Source organism: Anarhichas minor, unplaced genomic scaffold (assembly GCF_050575085.1).
Source record: "Anarhichas minor isolate MPS153535 unplaced genomic scaffold, ASM5057508v1 ptg000030l, whole genome shotgun sequence".
Classification (NCBI taxonomy): Eukaryota; Metazoa; Chordata; class Actinopteri; order Perciformes; family Anarhichadidae; genus Anarhichas; species Anarhichas minor.
This window is the reverse complement of record NW_027466476.1, coordinates 8909552-8925813: the sequence shown is the minus strand read 5'-3', so window position 1 is coordinate 8925813 and position 16262 is coordinate 8909552. Positions and strand designations below refer to the sequence as shown.

Below are 16262 nucleotides of genomic sequence, written 5' to 3'. Positions count from 1 at the left end.
TAAATTTCTCTAAAAACAAAAATCGCACACATGCATTTGTTTTATCAAAATCTCTTAAATTTATTTTGTTCATTAATAGAACTCGGTACAAAGTCTGCAATCATTAATCTCAGGGAAAGGGTTCGATTAACTCAAACAACAATAGTTGGTTCCACAGCATCTCAGCGGAATAGATCAATTGAAGCTGGAGCTGTTCTGGAGCTGCAGAGGACCGGTGTGTGTGTGTGTGTGTGTGTGTGCGTGTGCGTGCGTGTGTGTGTGTGTGTGCCTGTCTCACTCTTTGGACGTGAGCCAGAACAGATGACCCGTGAATGCCTGAACAGCATGTCTGACTTCATCCAACATGTGAACCTTTTAGACTGAACGACAACGCATCCTTCACATTGCATGCTGGGTACATAAAGGAGTTGCATAGAGATGGAAAACAAATATATTCAAAATATGTGACGCTTGTAGGATCACAATGATTAAAAAACTGAATTCTTCAGGCTTAAAAGTGAACTACAGGAGATAACGTCCTCTGGCTCCAAAATACTTTCCATTCGTATAAAAAATGTATTCATAGTATGGTACTTGGTCTAGAATTATTTCCCACAATCCCAAAATATATTAGTGCACATCAAGTGTTTGGCTTCATCCCATTTAAGGACTGGAGAGATTCGAACATTTCAAGAGGTAGATTTCCCGCAACCCATCGTCATGGTGTCTACGTCTACAAAGCGAATGTGCATCCTCGTCTCCATTTCAATTCCTTTCAAAATCTGTGGGCAGATAACGAAATGCTGTCATAAGTAAGTGACAATAAAAAAAGAAGGAATTTTGATGATCAAAAAATGGTGTAAGTGCAAACCTCTTCAAAATGCTCAAACGTGATTCCTTCATAGAACTCGTCTGGGGCCTGAAATGAGAAATGTGTTACTTGCAGCAGATGTGCGTCTGTGGGAGTTTAGTTGTGAGAGTTTAGCTGTGGAGCGCTCCGTTACCATGTGGGGCACATTTATGCTCGCCACTTCCAACATGGCAGCATCCGCTATCGCCTCGGCAGTTTCCTGCCCGATGGCGCCACTTTTTGACAAAAGCTCTTCTACCACCTGGAACGAGAAGAACATCGTTCGTCTTTGAAACCTTCAGAGGCGACTTCAGAGGTGGACACGTTCAAATGACCGTAAGAGGTATTCTGTGGCATTTTTATGACATTCTTTCTGACATGATATAGAATATATACTATGACTGTCACAAAATATATCATATCGTACAATGCCATAAAAACGCCAAAGATTCTTATGACATTTTCATGGCATATTATATAATATTGCATTTTTTATGCCATTTTATTCTATTCTATGACTTTTTCATGATGCTTTTTATGACAATATTTGAGTTATTGAGACATTCTATGACATTACACGCTATACTTTAACTTTTTTAGGCGTACTATACTTATGCCTCTTTTCGACAGGCTATAGTATAGTCCAAAGAGTCATTGTATAGCCGCTATACTATGAATGTTTGTTAAAAAAGTCATGCACAGTATGTCCACACTGTCTTATGACTTTTTTCCACATACTGTAACTTTTTTTGACATACTATAACTTTATTCCACATGCTATACTATGACATTTAAAAAAACTTTTTTCAACATGCTATACTATTATTTTTTTTACTTTGTTCAACATATGATAGTTACTTTTATGACTATCGACATACTATACTATATCAAAAAATAATTGAATTTTGAATCACTTCTTTTCACAGACATTATGTTCAAGTATAAAAAGGCACACAACCATTCCGGCCTTTGACTGAGATATATGTGATTAAGCTATCTTACCTTCCTGTACTCCACCAGAGTGATGGTGCCATCATTGTCTGTGTCATGCATGTTGAATAGGACTGGGATGGAACAGAACAATTTTGAGGTTAGTCGGATTTCTAAGGAACTAAAAATCTAAGAGGAGAGGATCTTACTAATAGACTTGTGATAAGAGGAATGTTCAAGATGTAGAGATACGGCGCAGAATAAAAAAATCAGGTTACCTTCAGGCCACATGAGAATCACCACTGAGGCAACAAATCCCCTTTCAAATGCCACTACTTTCAATAACAGTGACATTTACAAGATTCAGGCCACTTGAAAACCCCCAAAACATCCATTTATTCTACGAGGAAGTTGTGAGAGTACAGCCCAAACATACTATCTTTTCCCCCCTTTTGTCTTGATCAGTGCAAAACAACACAGACAGATAGAAAACAAGGAAATACCAGAGTTAACACGTTTGGCAGTGGAAATGGAGGACGTCTTTGGATCCTTTACTGAAATATCAATACAACAAAGTAAACATAATCCACTGCAAGTAAAAGTAAAGTTCAAGTTTTGATTTTACTTATGTGGGCCTTAAAACAGTTTTTGGTGACAACTCATAAGCTGAAATGTGACAAAACGCTACTAAATTGCACTTATGTACAGTACTTGAGTAAATGTTTTGAATCATTTTACATAACTGCTTTATTACCACCCACACACTTGACCTCCATACCAAATTTCGGTCTCCTAGGCCAAAAACTGTGGCCTCTTTTAAGCTCAAAATTTCATGATGTTATTTTTTGGTCGTAATATTTCTAAACAACAAATAAAAAGAGAAATTGAGCAAGAGAGAATTCCTCCCTCAGAAGACTACGATCCAATGGCGCTACAGATATTTTGCACCGTGAGACAGGGCCGTGGCTGCTATTAGTCAGCTAAGTAGATGTTATGCATCGCAAGATTTACCTGCTTGGACGACCCAGGGCACAAATTGGCACTCATCCCCCTAATCTGTCCCTCCTGCCACCTGCACTTAGCACTGTCCACTCTGCACATTTTATATGCATCCTGTGTCCTTAACGCACCCATCAAGTACAGCACAACACTCATCTATTATCATATGAGTTATAGGTCTGGTAGTCCCAACCGCGTGAATGAGGAACAACTTGAAACAAAGAGATTCTAACTTGTTTGAATAGCATCTAAAGCGTAAGAGTCAGCTGAGGACATACCCAAATGATATCTTACCTGAGACAATGGCCTCATTCTGTGTATGCACATTTGTTTTAATTTGAATAAACAAATTTGTTCAGGAATGTGTACAATCTCAGATCAGCAAGCTATACCAACATTAGCCTAAAGGGGCCCTTAGTCTAGATTTCTACACAAAGCCTCTTGACAAGACAATAATGTAATCATTTCAATAATAGATCAATCTATGATAATATTGTTATTAAATTTTTGTTTACGTGCCACTAACCAACTAGCAAAAAAATACACCTTGTGCCTTCGTACCAGGTACCTGGCCCTGTCGCTAATTTTCCCAGTTGTCGATCCAGCCAACAACTAACTAAAAGTAATTCTGGGAAATGTAGGACGCCACAAACTCTACAAGATACTGTAGGTTGAGGGGAAGAAGACAAACCTCAAATGTAAATGTCTTCATCCTGGAATGAATCTACATAAACCGAGTATAATCGAATGGTTTTATGATATCTGAGGCTAATTTGGGGCCCTGACTTGGTGGCTACAAATGATCCCATTCTACTTGTGACAGGTGGGATTGTGAAGCTGCTGTTCTGGTACTGTTCCCAACCGAGCCGGGAATACCTACACGCCTCTCCAATGAGATAGCCGACATGCAGTGAGGGATCCGGTGCTCACACATGCATCACCACACTGTTCGAGGCATGTCAGTGGTGATAGAAATAAGATACTCACATCACCGATGTGTCATCGACACTGGATGGTGCCTTTTCCCTGGTATTTTGTAATTGAGGCACACACTAAATGGAGACACGGGAGACTAAAGCTTTTGTCGTAGACTAACGGCTGAGAATCCTACCCGACAGGTATATCTGGTTGTGTCTAATACTGTTACTAAAGTTCAGTGTCTTACAGCGAAGCTTCTCCTTCCTCATAGCTTCCTTCTCCTCCACCGTCGTCTTCAAGGTTGGAGGGCGGAAGTGGGACATGACCATGAGGAACTGCTCGAAGCCAATCTCAGCGCAGGAGCCCACCGCATCCTGATGCTGGTTCCTGGGTCACGCATAGAAGACATCGAGGTTGAGGAATTATGAAACAGAATTCAAGCAACGTGGCTCCAACAACTATTTTCTCAAGTGGCCTAGCTGTAAATAGACCATATGCAGAAAGATTTTTTGTCTTGACATTTGAAAATATGACGTATGTAAGAAAAGTTATGGTTAGCTAGCTAGCTAGCTAGCCGTTTCCGCTCATTTTCAGTCTTAACGCTAACCTACCTCCTACTTAATGTATACAGGTATCGATCTTCTCATCTAACTCTGGGCAAGAAAGGTAATGAGAATACTTTCCAAAATGTGAAACTATTCTCTCAAATTAGGTTTTAATTTAGTAACGTTAGGAATTATTATTCACCATATAAAATAATCATAAAACAACACAGCGTTTACAGCTTGTGTTTATGCAGTTGTTGTCAGGAAGAAACTTCCATCAGGCAAGTTTGTTGAGAAATGTCATCTTTTAAAAGTAATAATAATGAAGACTGGTAGGCCTACTTTTCACAGATGATATGATAGGAATTTGGTTTTGAACGTTTTTTTGAATATATTCCAAATAAAATCCCGATCGTGCCAATATCAGTTGAAATGGCTGTAGGGTGGACAGAGAGGGTGTGGTGTAATATGACTGCACTCACCTTTTATCAAAGAATGCTCCAATTATTTCATCTCTGATTGGGTTGTTGGCGAGGGCTGGTATGCTGTCCAAGTTCTCTCGACTGCAGTGCGACAAGAGAAAGTCCATCATCATGAAACAGATACTACAGTACCAGCATGCTGCAATAACACAGAATGTTATTTATGGGAAGTAAAATGAAGGCAAATTGTAAATAAATATCTGCTATGTACAACGCTTGTTCCCGCTTTCCTTTTAAAGGGAAGGAACTTGTGCTCTGTAACTACCAGCATGCCACTTTGGCTGTTTGTGTGTGTGTGTGTGTTTATACATGAGTGAGTGTGTGTGTCAGCTGTGTCCTTTATGCATCGACATGTTGCTCGTTTGTGTCGGTGCCAGTGATGCCAGAAATGCCCACAATTCATAACTCCAGTCACCATGCAGGTACTATTTCCTCTTTAGTGGTAACGGAAAAACGCTGATTGGTTTCCATTCAAACCCCGTGCAGCTTACCAGCAGAGCTTTGTCACATGTCGTATTTATTTTTTTTAACTACCTTATTGTCTCTTCATTTCCACTCAGCTGCTGGAATCTTTTGGAAAGGTTTTTGATCTGTTCCAGTGAAACTGCAAAGAAGCAAACACCAACAACATGAGAGTATGCCAATGATACACCCATAATTACTCCACACCCAACATAAGGCCCGCGCAAATTCCATCAATTGTTTTTTAACGACGTCCAACATGATAATAAACAGAAGATCACGGTTGTTGTTCAAATTTTTCTTGATTTTCATTGAATTGTAATATACTGGATTATGATTAAACAGTGGGACTTGTTTGTATTAATCTAATCAAGTACTCTCTAAGACTCTCTCTGCTATCGGTTTAATCAAAAAGCAAACAACTGTTGTACTGCGATTGTCTTTTTATGCCATTTCAAAGGGTTCCTTGAATCATTAACTCACTGTGTGGACTAGTGAGCACACACTGAAAGGTTCACACATCATAATCTGGCTCCTCCTGCACATGGGTTTGGCATTTTCAATTGTTTCGGTAAACACATTGTGTTTATTGTGACCTTTTTTCCAGTAGGCTAACAGGGTGTTTTCAGTAGGAACTGTAGCTGCTGAGTGTGGGGTGAAGAATATGCAGAGACAAACAACAGCCTCATGCAGAAACAAGTTTGTTGCTCGGAGTGGGCGGCGACTCTATTACATGTGCAGGAACGACACACAATTAACTACAATACCATGGAGCAATTATTAGAGCGTACAAGACAACAACAATATAATAGTTGGTCTGTGCTCTACCACCAGGACGTGTGAGTGCAATTAAACATTTGATCAGAGCGTCAAGAAGAGACATGACCATAAGACCACTGAGTCCAGAATGAAATGGGGTCCAAGCCCCACCTTGAGGAAATGAAGGCAATAAAATAGTTCAAAGTCTCACCCATAGCAGAATCAATAAAGTTGGCCTCAGCCTGGGATGAAAACCTTATCCCTGCTGCTCAAACTCTGCATGCCACTGTACGCAAAAAGCTTCATATCAGGATCCTGTCCTTTCTAAAAATAGATCTACACACTTCTGCTGTTTCTGTCTGCTTGTTGTTTCACATACAGTATGGGAGGACGAGAGCGGGGTTCATGACAATATATAAGTTCTGTTAAAAGTATAAGTTTATAGCTGTAGCACCCATGAATTCTTTCAACACAAATGAATGGAGGTACAAAAATAGTAAACTCATAGACTGTATTGTCTATTAAATATATAAGCAAGCATATAACGTTAGCTTTTTAATAAAAACTACTGGTGTTGCAGCTTCAAATCAATGTGAAGCTAAATCACATGCATTTGTTCAACGGGTGGCGTTTACATGATAAGATGTTACCTCGTTTGCTGATGCCAGCAGCATTTGACTTTGTAAATATCACAGGTTGGCACAATGGCACGCTTTCCATTTCTCCTTTTATCTTTTATTTCATTGTGTCACTTCCACCAGACTTTTACACCTCGAAACTGAACGATTTAACACCAACTTCATACACTGAATCAGCACTTCTAAATAGTCTTAATACAGAAGTGTTTTACTACTTACATCCTGTTTTATCCGCCAGGTCCTGGTACTTGTGCTCGGGGCGCGTCTGCGAAGCTCCCATCGCTCCTGATCCACCGGTGCGGTGCGTTGAGTCCGTGCGCAAAATCCGGTTCGACTGGCTCAACTTTTCTGCGCTGCTGCTGCTGCTGTATCACGCTGTAGGCTGCTGCTGCTGGCGTCCGGGAAACATCTGGTATCCTCAAGGTCCTAAATCCACGCAGCCAGTGCGTAAAGTGCGGGGGGGAAACAATTACCAGTACTCCTCTTATTCTGAATTTCTACAGTGAATACAAGCTATCCACTGGAACGAATTGCTGTGAATTTACGGTGGATGTTCAACGTTATCTTACAGTATTTCATAATAACTGTAACATAAATGTTCATCCCTCGCATGTAAATTAACAGTTAATGCCGTAAAATGACAATAACAGCAGACTACTGTAATTTAGCAGCATGATACAGTATTTTTTTGTGAAGAGGTGGATTCACGCTTCTGTATACAAATTCAGTTAATCTCAATCCATCTACATTGTACTGTCTGTTGTAGGTTAATGTGTCTGTAATGATGATATAATATATATTTTATTATTCAAACTGCTCATTGCCTAGAAGTCATTTTTGAGCGACAAGAAGCAACTGCTCCTGAATGTGACTTTGGACACAACAGCTTCAGTTCATCCTTCTGAGCAACAGCCATGTGGAGATCAACATAAAGTTAAGCTTATCACCCGAAAGTCTCCATTATTGTTTTGTCTTCATGATTATTGAACTGTTAACATCTCGGATAATGTTTCACTTGGTCTGTTTCGTTACATCCGGTTGCTAATATTGGAGCTAGCTCTGTGACGTCAGCTAGCTCGCGCTCTATTAGCCTGAGAAAGGTTAGCTAGCTAACGGGATAGCAAATTAAGGTAACGTAAATAAAGTTAATCACCGATTACAGCGTTTAGATGTAATGTTAGTAACCTAACTTGTGTTTACTTGTGCTCTTATTGAACCGACTGTAGGACCGCAAACGGGACGATTATCAAAATGGAGAGGGGACCAGAAATCGCCGACGTGTAACGCTAAATTCCATAAATTACATTTTTAAATGTATTTCAGCCTGTGAATATTTACATGGCCATTGAATGCTTCACTTTCCAATGAGTCATCAGGGTCGAAAATAAATATGCAATAATAATTGTAGCTACTTATAACATTGAATCTAAATGGAGTCTTATTTATAAAGTATTTAAGGTGTTTATGTTTTCAATAACATGCATAAAACAAAGTCAAAAATATAAATATAAATATATATATTATTAATAAAAAGTAAAATGTGCCATGTATCAATATAAAGCGAAGTAGATTGGTTGGTTGACAATGAAAGACGTGGATTTGAGGGACTTGAAGATGTTGAAAATGCAGAACTGTCGGAGGGAGTCTGCAAAAAATAGATGTTTGTGAAACCAATTACATTGTTCGAGGCCGAGTTGGTATTCCGAGTGAGACGACAGCTGGGCAGCGTCCGACACGACGGATTTAGAGCCTCCCTGAGGAGGAGCACAATAGACTTCAGATGTGTAAAACATGGCTGCAACGGAGTATTATCAAAATTAATGAATACATAAAAATGTAAAAAAGTTTAAATCTGAATCATGAATTAACTTATTTCCCAGCAGGAAACTGCCCTCTTTATATTGAAAATATTACCACTACAATTAATATTACTACTGCTATAACCACTGAAACTATGACTACTGCTGTTAAAACTACAGATATTTCAGGTTTACAATTCTGCAAGAATGAGTCCTAAAACCCAGAAATGAGTCTGAATCTTTGCACTTCCTGTTGTGGGTTGTATTACCCTTTGTAAACAAACGGTAACATTCTGGCATATACCGTAAAATCACAGTAAAACCCAGTTATCCTACTATCACATACCATAATCCAGTATACGGTAAAATACCGTAAACTACGGTAACTGCACCATAAAAAAATAATAATTTCCGGCGTCCCAGCTGCCAGTAAGTTACCGTTATTTTACAGTGAAATTGAGTGTAGGATTGGAGGTCCTCCACTGAGAAAAGTTGAAGGTTTTTGACTTTTCACATTATTTTTGACCATAACCACTATTATCGAGAATTCCCCAAAAGCTCAACTGATATTGCTATAGTTACACAATTATTTCTGTAAATCAAAAGAACTGATTCAGAACATTTTCTAATATTTCTTTATATTTGATCCCTCCTTTTTCAAACCGTCCCACTTCGAGCACTGTCTCGGTAAAAAATAACCTGCAGTCGTCCGGTTTGTGCATTCCACTAGTAAAGCAATGAACATGCTCATTGAGCTCAATAAAATAAGTCAGCGAGAAGCTACATTAAAACTTGAAACGCTTTATTGTTTTTGTACGTTCCTCACAGCGGAGAGTCATTTCTGTTTCAAGTCAACGGGGACGCTGTTGGTTCTTCTTCTGTTTCTCTATTGACAGCAACACTGAGGAGCCATGACACGTTTCACTTGTAAATACACAGGAAAAAACAAACGAGGTAATCTACAAATGTGAAAGTTTAACTTTCGTAAGTGCATGAAACGTGATGAAAAGATGGGGAATTAAAGGTGGAAGTCAATTTACAAAATATCTTCTGTACAGTCTTTTGTGTGGCACCGTAACTGGGGTGTGGGGGGGGGACCTATATGCTGGGGGCTTATTTGACTGGTGCTGGGTGCGGGGAGTTGTAGTCAAGGGTTGGGGAGCTCCGGGTAAAGGAGCATTCCCTGAACTTCAAGTCTACGTTCTTTTTTTTTTTCTTCTTCAAGGTGTCTATTTATGTATTATTTTTGAGTTTCCATGTTTATTTTCAAACTCAACTGCATGACTGGATTTGAGGATCCTGCATCCTGGATGACGACCATCGTCTGGGCCACATCGCTCCTTCGTTTGAGCTTTGTTTTCACAACAACACCGTGGTATTAGACGCGCGTGTCCAATCACTAACGATCTTTGCTGCATGTTTCTAGACTTTTTCAGATATTTTTTTCCTGATCTGCACTGGAGCCTGACTGTGGTACAAAAATCACATTTGTGAATCATTTCTTGTTACACGAATTCATCAATTTCTGAGAATACTGTATACGAGCTGTTTTTTTACAAACGTCCTGGTCTTGAGTATGCGCAACAAAGCAACAGCTAAGTGGACTGTGAATTGAGAATGGGTGACCAGTAATCGGTTATCCCGGGTTTGTCACAGCGGCGCTGCTACATGGGCGTGGCTCGGTGGTTGTTCTGGTCTGTGGCAGAAGCCTGGTCCTGGTTCCCAAGGCCAGGTGTCAGTCTGTGGTAAAGCTCCTGCACCGTGCCCAAAGTTTCAACTATGTCCTCTGGGTATCGCGTCTGCAGTTCTTCGTTGGCAAAGTAGTAGGTGTTGGCAAACTCTGAGAAGTAACGTCCCACCTCCGGGTGGCCGATCTCCAGGGGAGCTGAGTGGGGCTCCAGGTTCTCTGAGGAACAACAATGAACAAGTGACAGTCTGATTAAAGACAATGGAGATTGTATAAACTAGTTAAATCGAGTTGAAAGCGGAAATTCATACAAAACAGTCCCATCCATTATTAATATACATACAAGACCAAGGCAAACAGACAACTCGCATATCAAAATATTTAGTTTATTAAGAAAAGGTCAAATGTATTTTGGCATCTCAGGGAACAGAGTCTGCAGGTGAATGCTGAGGTGGTGGAGAGGGCAAAGATAACACGTGCAAACAATGGAAGCTGTGTTGCAGCAGCATCAGCAGGCCGAGCAGCAGAGGGAGAGGACAAGGGATTACACGAGTCAGCCTAGTGGGGAGGGGCTTTCTGAAGAGGGCAAAGTGTACAAACAGTCATCACGCAGCATCACTAAAGCGTGTGCCTTGAACCAGCTTGCAGGCTTTGTTTTATTCATTCTTACTGACGGATTCTTATTAATGCAAGTTAAACATAGAGTTCCTATCACCCATCATGTCCAACAAGCCACATACTAATGTGCGAGTACATATGACAGGGATGCATTTGTCCCGTCCCTCAGTTTCCCCATGTAGCAGTTCATCTACATGCTTTTATGAGAACTTGGAAGTTTGACATTGTTTGTGCTGCCGACTTCCTCTCGTCTTATCAGCAGGCAGTTTCCTTTTTATGTTTTTTTAGTAGATAACACATCAGTTTGTCATATGTTCCAATTTTGTACTATTTATGCAATTTTCCCCCAAATAACTAGCAGTACTATGTGAACAAAGTGGGCTTGCATTATTAGAGTGGTACTCTGTTTTTCCATTTTTGGCCTCATAAATGCATTCTTGCAATGCTCATTTGCAAGCGTAAATAAACATAATTGGGAACTTTAGCAAATCATGATTTATTTTTCACTGTCTGGCCATTTCTCTTGATTTATTATACCGGTGGGTGCAGTGATACATTCCTTCCATTTCATAAATCATCACATAACCGGCAAACATTTGCTCACCGTGAGGATACTTCCCATCACCATACTGGTGTACACGATCCATACCTTGTGCTGCGTAGCGACACGTTCCGTCCTGCACGAGGACGTTGTAGAAAGGCTGGTTGGCCCCGTTGGACAGCTGGTGGACCCTCATGGTGGTGATCCACTCCTGACTCATGGTGCACTTTGGGTCCCAGCCGTAGATCACACAGTTATACCCTGACCTGGTGGAGGAGATGGACCAGGACAGACGCACTGTGAGGGGATTGCAATGGGATGCGTTCACGGGTAAGAGGACGGCCGTACAACATGCTTCGCGTGACCCACCTCTTGTGTTTCATGATGAGGCCGACGGAATACTGGACCTCCAGGTGTTCTGGAGCGCTGCGCTTCTTCTCCTCGGGTGTGACGGGATGTTTCTTGTGCTGGATGTGCTCCAGCGTGTGCTGCACCAGGTAACCCACCGCCCCGTGCTGGGAGGGATCCAACGCCTGAATGTGCTGCAGGATGTCAAGCACCTGGAACAGAGGACAGACATCAGTGGACAATGTGGTGAGGTGAAGTGCTGTGGGCTGAAAGACAGTTCATATTTGATTGAACTGAATCTCATTAGAGCATCAGGTTGTGTGTTCGGACCTTTTCTGGCCAGATGCCCAGATGGAAGTAGAGGCGTGCCTGCAGCAGCAGGTACTGCACATTATCTGGGTTTATAGTGAGGTAGAGGTCCAGAGAGTCTCTCAACAGCTGGTAGGATTTCTCATTGCCCTCCCTGAAAGAGACCACACAGTGCAGGTAAAGTCATTTGCATTACAATAATTCATACCATGCGTTGACCATATCAACCCTCCACCAACCCATCTCTCCAGCGTCAGCAGTGACAGTCAGGTGGTTTCTCTTACCCTCTTTTGCCGATGTTAAGCAGGTTTCCCACCATCCTGAGCAGCACCTCGGTGGTGCTGATGGCACTGTAGTAGTCTGCCGTCACCTGGTGGCCAATGAGGTACTCGCACTCCTTGGCGGTCAGCTGTTTGCCTTTACCAAAGGCATCAATGTAGACAAAGTCATAGATGTCCTCACTCCTGCAGGGACAAAGTTAAACAAATCTTTTTATGTAAATATATTTAACATAAATCTGTCACAAATTGTGTCTTTGAGGTGTGTAGGATTTGGCGGCATCTAGCGGTGAGGTTGCAGATTGCAACCAACTGAAAGTTCTACTACCTACTACATCATACAAGCATTTGTAAGTGCATCAAATGGATGTGATTGAAGGAAGAGAGTCACGTGAGTTAACTAGTCGTTCCTGCTCTGCTCTCCCCCTGTAATCATGAACTGTGGGAGTGACAGCTCTACTCTTAAGACAACATTTAGAGGAACTTGAGAGCTGTGAATTTAAAAACGTACACTGTTGGTTTTTGGCACCAGCGCAGCAGGAAGTGATTAGGAAAGTTGACCGGTTCCAGCTGAACCCCCAGCTTCCGGGCTAAGTTCATGTAGAGGACAGAGAGACTTATGGGAATGCCTGTACGGCGTAGTAGCACCTAAATGGAAAAAGGTCAGTTTAGAAGAAATTAAAATATTCTGAAATGAAAACAGTAGGGAAAATATTGTTCATTTTGTGACTTGAAATGGTCATTATTTCATAGAAGACCTACCTGGTGGATATAAGAGTTAAGAGGGTTGTAGTAGTCAAACTCGTTGCCTTTGTATTGAAGCTGCTCGTATAAGACAGAGTTTAGGGCGGACACCAGCTGCCTCTGGAGCTCGAAGTCCTCCACCACTAAACAGTCACCTACATCATACACAGGAAGAGGAACGTTAGAAGAACTCTGCCTGAAAAGGAAAATATGGATATTGTGCAGCTGACACATTTGCTCAAATATAAGGGTATTGATATATATTTTTTCAAATATTTACTAGGAATAGAAGTCCATGCCTCTGTGCTTTAATTGTCCAGATGTATTGAAATTGTAGTTTTGTTAATTTTAAAAAGTCCACCTTGAGCGATACGCAGGCTGGGGTGAGAGGGATTCTTGATTCTCAGCATCTTCTTCACCTTTTCTGCAATCTCGTCCAGCTGGGCTGATACGCTGTTCAGTGTTACATCAGCCAGAGGGTTACAATACTGATCAACCAGTACAGCACCTGGAGAGGCAGACAAGACCAAGAGAGGGAATGAATAATGTGATGATGCTGCCTGCATATACTATTTGAAAAAAGAAAACACAAAAAATGGGAACATTTGATGCTGTTATTTAGCTAATTACTAAGTAGCAAAAACACACATTCTGTTGTAAGTAGACATTTAAGCTAAACGGAGTGTGCAACTGTTTTGACACGTGTTCATGCCTCACCCTCCAACGATGACTGCTGATCTGCAGGCTGCTCCATGAAGGTCTTCAAACTCCTCAGGATGTTCTGTTGTCTCAGGAAGTAAAGGATTTTCTTTGCATAGTACTTCAAAGTCAAGCTTTTCCTAATGATGGGCGCAAAACAGAAGAGAGAGACACATTCACGGTGTGCAACACAACAGGAGCTTTTAATAATCCGGATCAACAAGATCCAACACCCAAACCCATTAACGATTACAAAAAGTGTGAGGCAAGTGTTGAGGTGTTGCTGTGCGTGCACACTGTTGCTCTCAACCTCTTGTCAGAGTTGAGTATGAAGAGGAGCTCGTCTTCGCAGAAATGCTCCGGCATCCCGAGTGACTCGATCTCTGCAAAGCTGTCTCCCAACACCTGGCCAACGCAAGGCTGGGTTACAGATCTCGGGGTTAGTTTGGGACTTAGAAAGCTCACATTCTCTTGCACAAACATGGATGTATTCTTGATTACAAATGGATTACTTACGACTTCTGTGAAGAACCTCTTGGAGATTGATTCCACGGTCCTTCGTATTTGTATACCAACTCTATGGCGTGTTTTGTATTCTCTGAGCCAGTCACAGCACTCATTCTGACGGTAAAACATCTGCAGTCTTGGCCATCTGTTGATGAAAAAAAGATGACATTTCAGTGACACGTTTTGGGCATGCTCAGAATCAGCTAAGCAGCATATGACATGGCTGTGAAATCACGTATCGTCAGCAGACGTGGTTTTCTGTTTGCACACAGAATCAGGAGAGTAACAGCCAAGTAAGTCGCGAGGAGGGCTTTAGCTTTTTGGCATTAGCTGCACCCTCCTGCAGCACACAGGCTACATGTAGCATTCACGGTCACACAAATGCATTATTTTGGTGCAGCTCTGGGTAAAAATGCAGCATTCAATTGAAACTTGTGGAAGATTTAAGAGCCGAGATTTACTAAATCCACTGTCGTCTGCACAGTGGCCTGGCGTGATGGTGAATTTGGTGCATCAGCGGCTGACAGCTGCCTGTGAGTTCGCAGTTAAGGAACCCTTAACTCTTACATTTAGGGCTCTAAACGAGACACACAACAATGGACAGGCAGACAGGGTTTAGTAGATAGTGGGGAAAAGCCACCAGAGGCCACGACTCAGACGAAACACCACATAAATAAATCGCAGCACCTCAGTTTGTACTGGTGTCCCCAGACCTTCCCCCTTCCATGGCAGACGTCGTGTAGCCGTTTGCAGCAGCAGGATACGTTACAAATGTCGACATGGTCGAGGACGGGGAAGCACAGGATGTGTTCGAGTAACTCGGTCGGCAGGTCGGTCAGTTTTTTAGCTTGTGTGTCGCATATAATCCCATTTAGACTGTGTTGCCCCTCTCCAGCTACAGAAGTCGCCATCTTTACTGTTTACCCCGATTACCTCATTGCTCAGGCACCGCCCACTTATGGCGCAGGGGCCTTGGCTAGGGGCGGGGCTAAGGAGGTGTAGTGCAGTGTGATTGGTTGTTCGGTCAAGAGAGACTATGCTGCCTTCACAATACTCGGATACTCCATTGTACAGTATATATGTACATGTATACTGTATATACTGCATATGTGTGTGTGTGTGTGTGTGTGTGTGTGTGTGTGTTTTTAAACCTCTTGAAATTTTTCAGTTGTCAAAAGAAACTAATTTTAAGGTACTTGAATAAATTTGCAGGATGTCCTCTGTCAGTGACAATTAGATGTCTCCTACAGAAAAGACTAATGAATTTGGGGTTGCAAAAGAACAGATAACTTATAAAAAAAATTGGGTTTGCAATTTACTAATATTTACATTATGGAATAATGTGTCAATTACATCCTCGATGAATCATTTGGCCTCTAAGATGTCAGAAAAAGGTGAAAAATCACAATTTCACAAAGACCAAAGGTGACATCATCAGTTTGCTTGTTTTGCCTGACCAAAAGAGAAGGATGTTCAGATTGACGAAGAATAGCAGCAAATTCTCACTCTTCCCTAGGGAATGTTTCAAAATAGTTGCAGATTAAGTTTCTGTCAAGTAACGATTGATCGATTAGTCGACTAATCATTTCAGCACCAAAAACAATTTCCCACTTAGAATTTGATTCGTTGTCACTTCGATTTTTGTATTTGTTTAGATTAAAACCTGGTCCCTTGGGCTGGGGTTGTAATCAGAAAGTGAAAGAAAGAAAACACTGGTAAATTATTTGTTATTAAGGCTACACATACTTTATGCTATCATAATACACAACAATATGATAACTCTGGTAATACAACAACTATGTCTGTATATATAATCAGAAGCAGCTTTATTGCCCATGTATGCATACGCATACAAGGAATTTGCTCTCCACGTACATTACATTACATTTACATTACAGTAATTTAGCAGACGCTTTTATCCAAAGCGACTTACAATAAGTACATACACATAATTTACAAATAAACAGGATAAAAATAAAACGACGATAAATGTAACGACTTTGTACAATATAAATAATAGTATATATATATATATACACAATATAAATAATAGTATATATATATATATATATATATATATATATATATATATATATAAATAATCAATAAAGTCTATATATATAATATTTTAGTTATTTTATATATTGTGGATTTTTACTTATTTAATAGT

At 40.9% G+C, this 16262-nt stretch overlaps 2 protein-coding genes across 2 annotated transcripts; both read right to left on the bottom strand.

Annotated features, from left to right (window-relative positions):
- Positions 1-45: 45 nt before the first annotated feature.
- tesca (tescalcin a) lies at positions 46-9000 on the bottom strand. Its single transcript, XM_076104476.1, has 9 exons — positions 8241-9000; positions 6782-6988; positions 5238-5307; positions 4704-4784; positions 3924-4063; positions 1832-1893; positions 984-1091; positions 851-898; positions 46-761 (listed from the first exon to the last, which is right to left on the bottom strand). Exons 2-9 carry the CDS (start codon positions 6840-6842, stop codon positions 669-671), a joined length of 663 nt encoding a protein of 220 aa, XP_075960591.1. The 5' UTR covers positions 6843-6988; positions 8241-9000; the 3' UTR covers positions 46-668.
- Positions 9001-9146: 146 nt separating this feature from the next.
- On the bottom strand, positions 9147-15019 carry fbxo21 (F-box protein 21). Its single transcript, XM_076104475.1, has 12 exons — positions 14780-15019; positions 14102-14237; positions 13896-14005; positions 13604-13725; positions 13248-13394; positions 12905-13041; positions 12654-12790; positions 12149-12328; positions 11886-12018; positions 11577-11767; positions 11316-11473; positions 9147-10267 (listed from the first exon to the last, which is right to left on the bottom strand). The coding sequence occupies exons 1-12, from the start codon at positions 15001-15003 to the stop codon at positions 10026-10028; spliced, it is 1917 nt and encodes a 638-aa protein (XP_075960590.1). The 5' UTR covers positions 15004-15019; the 3' UTR covers positions 9147-10025.
- Between the last annotated feature and the right edge of the window lie 1243 nt (positions 15020-16262).

Excerpts from the sequence above, each read along its gene's own strand:
- tesca (XM_076104476.1), bottom strand. The coding sequence starts at position 6,842 with ATGGGAGCTTCGCAGACGCGCCCCGAGCACAAGTACCAGGACCTGGCG. Across the intron at positions 4,064-4,703 it reads GGAGCATTCTTTGATAAAAG|GAACCAGCATCAGGATGCGG; the intron begins GTGAGTGCAGTC and ends TGCGTGACCCAG. Across the intron at positions 1,894-3,923 it reads GAGGAAGGAGAAGCTTCGCT|TCCTATTCAACATGCATGAC; the intron begins GTAAGACACTGA and ends GTTCCATCCCAG.
- fbxo21 (XM_076104475.1), bottom strand. The coding sequence starts at position 15,003 with ATGGCGACTTCTGTAGCTGGAGAGGGGCAACACAGTCTAAATGGGATT. Across the intron at positions 14,006-14,101 it reads AGAGGTTCTTCACAGAAGTC|CCTTGCGTTGGCCAGGTGTT; the intron begins GTAAGTAATCCA and ends TCTGTAACCCAG. Across the intron at positions 13,042-13,247 it reads CAGCCTGCGTATCGCTCAAG|GTGACTGTTTAGTGGTGGAG; the intron begins GTGGACTTTTTA and ends TGTATGATGTAG.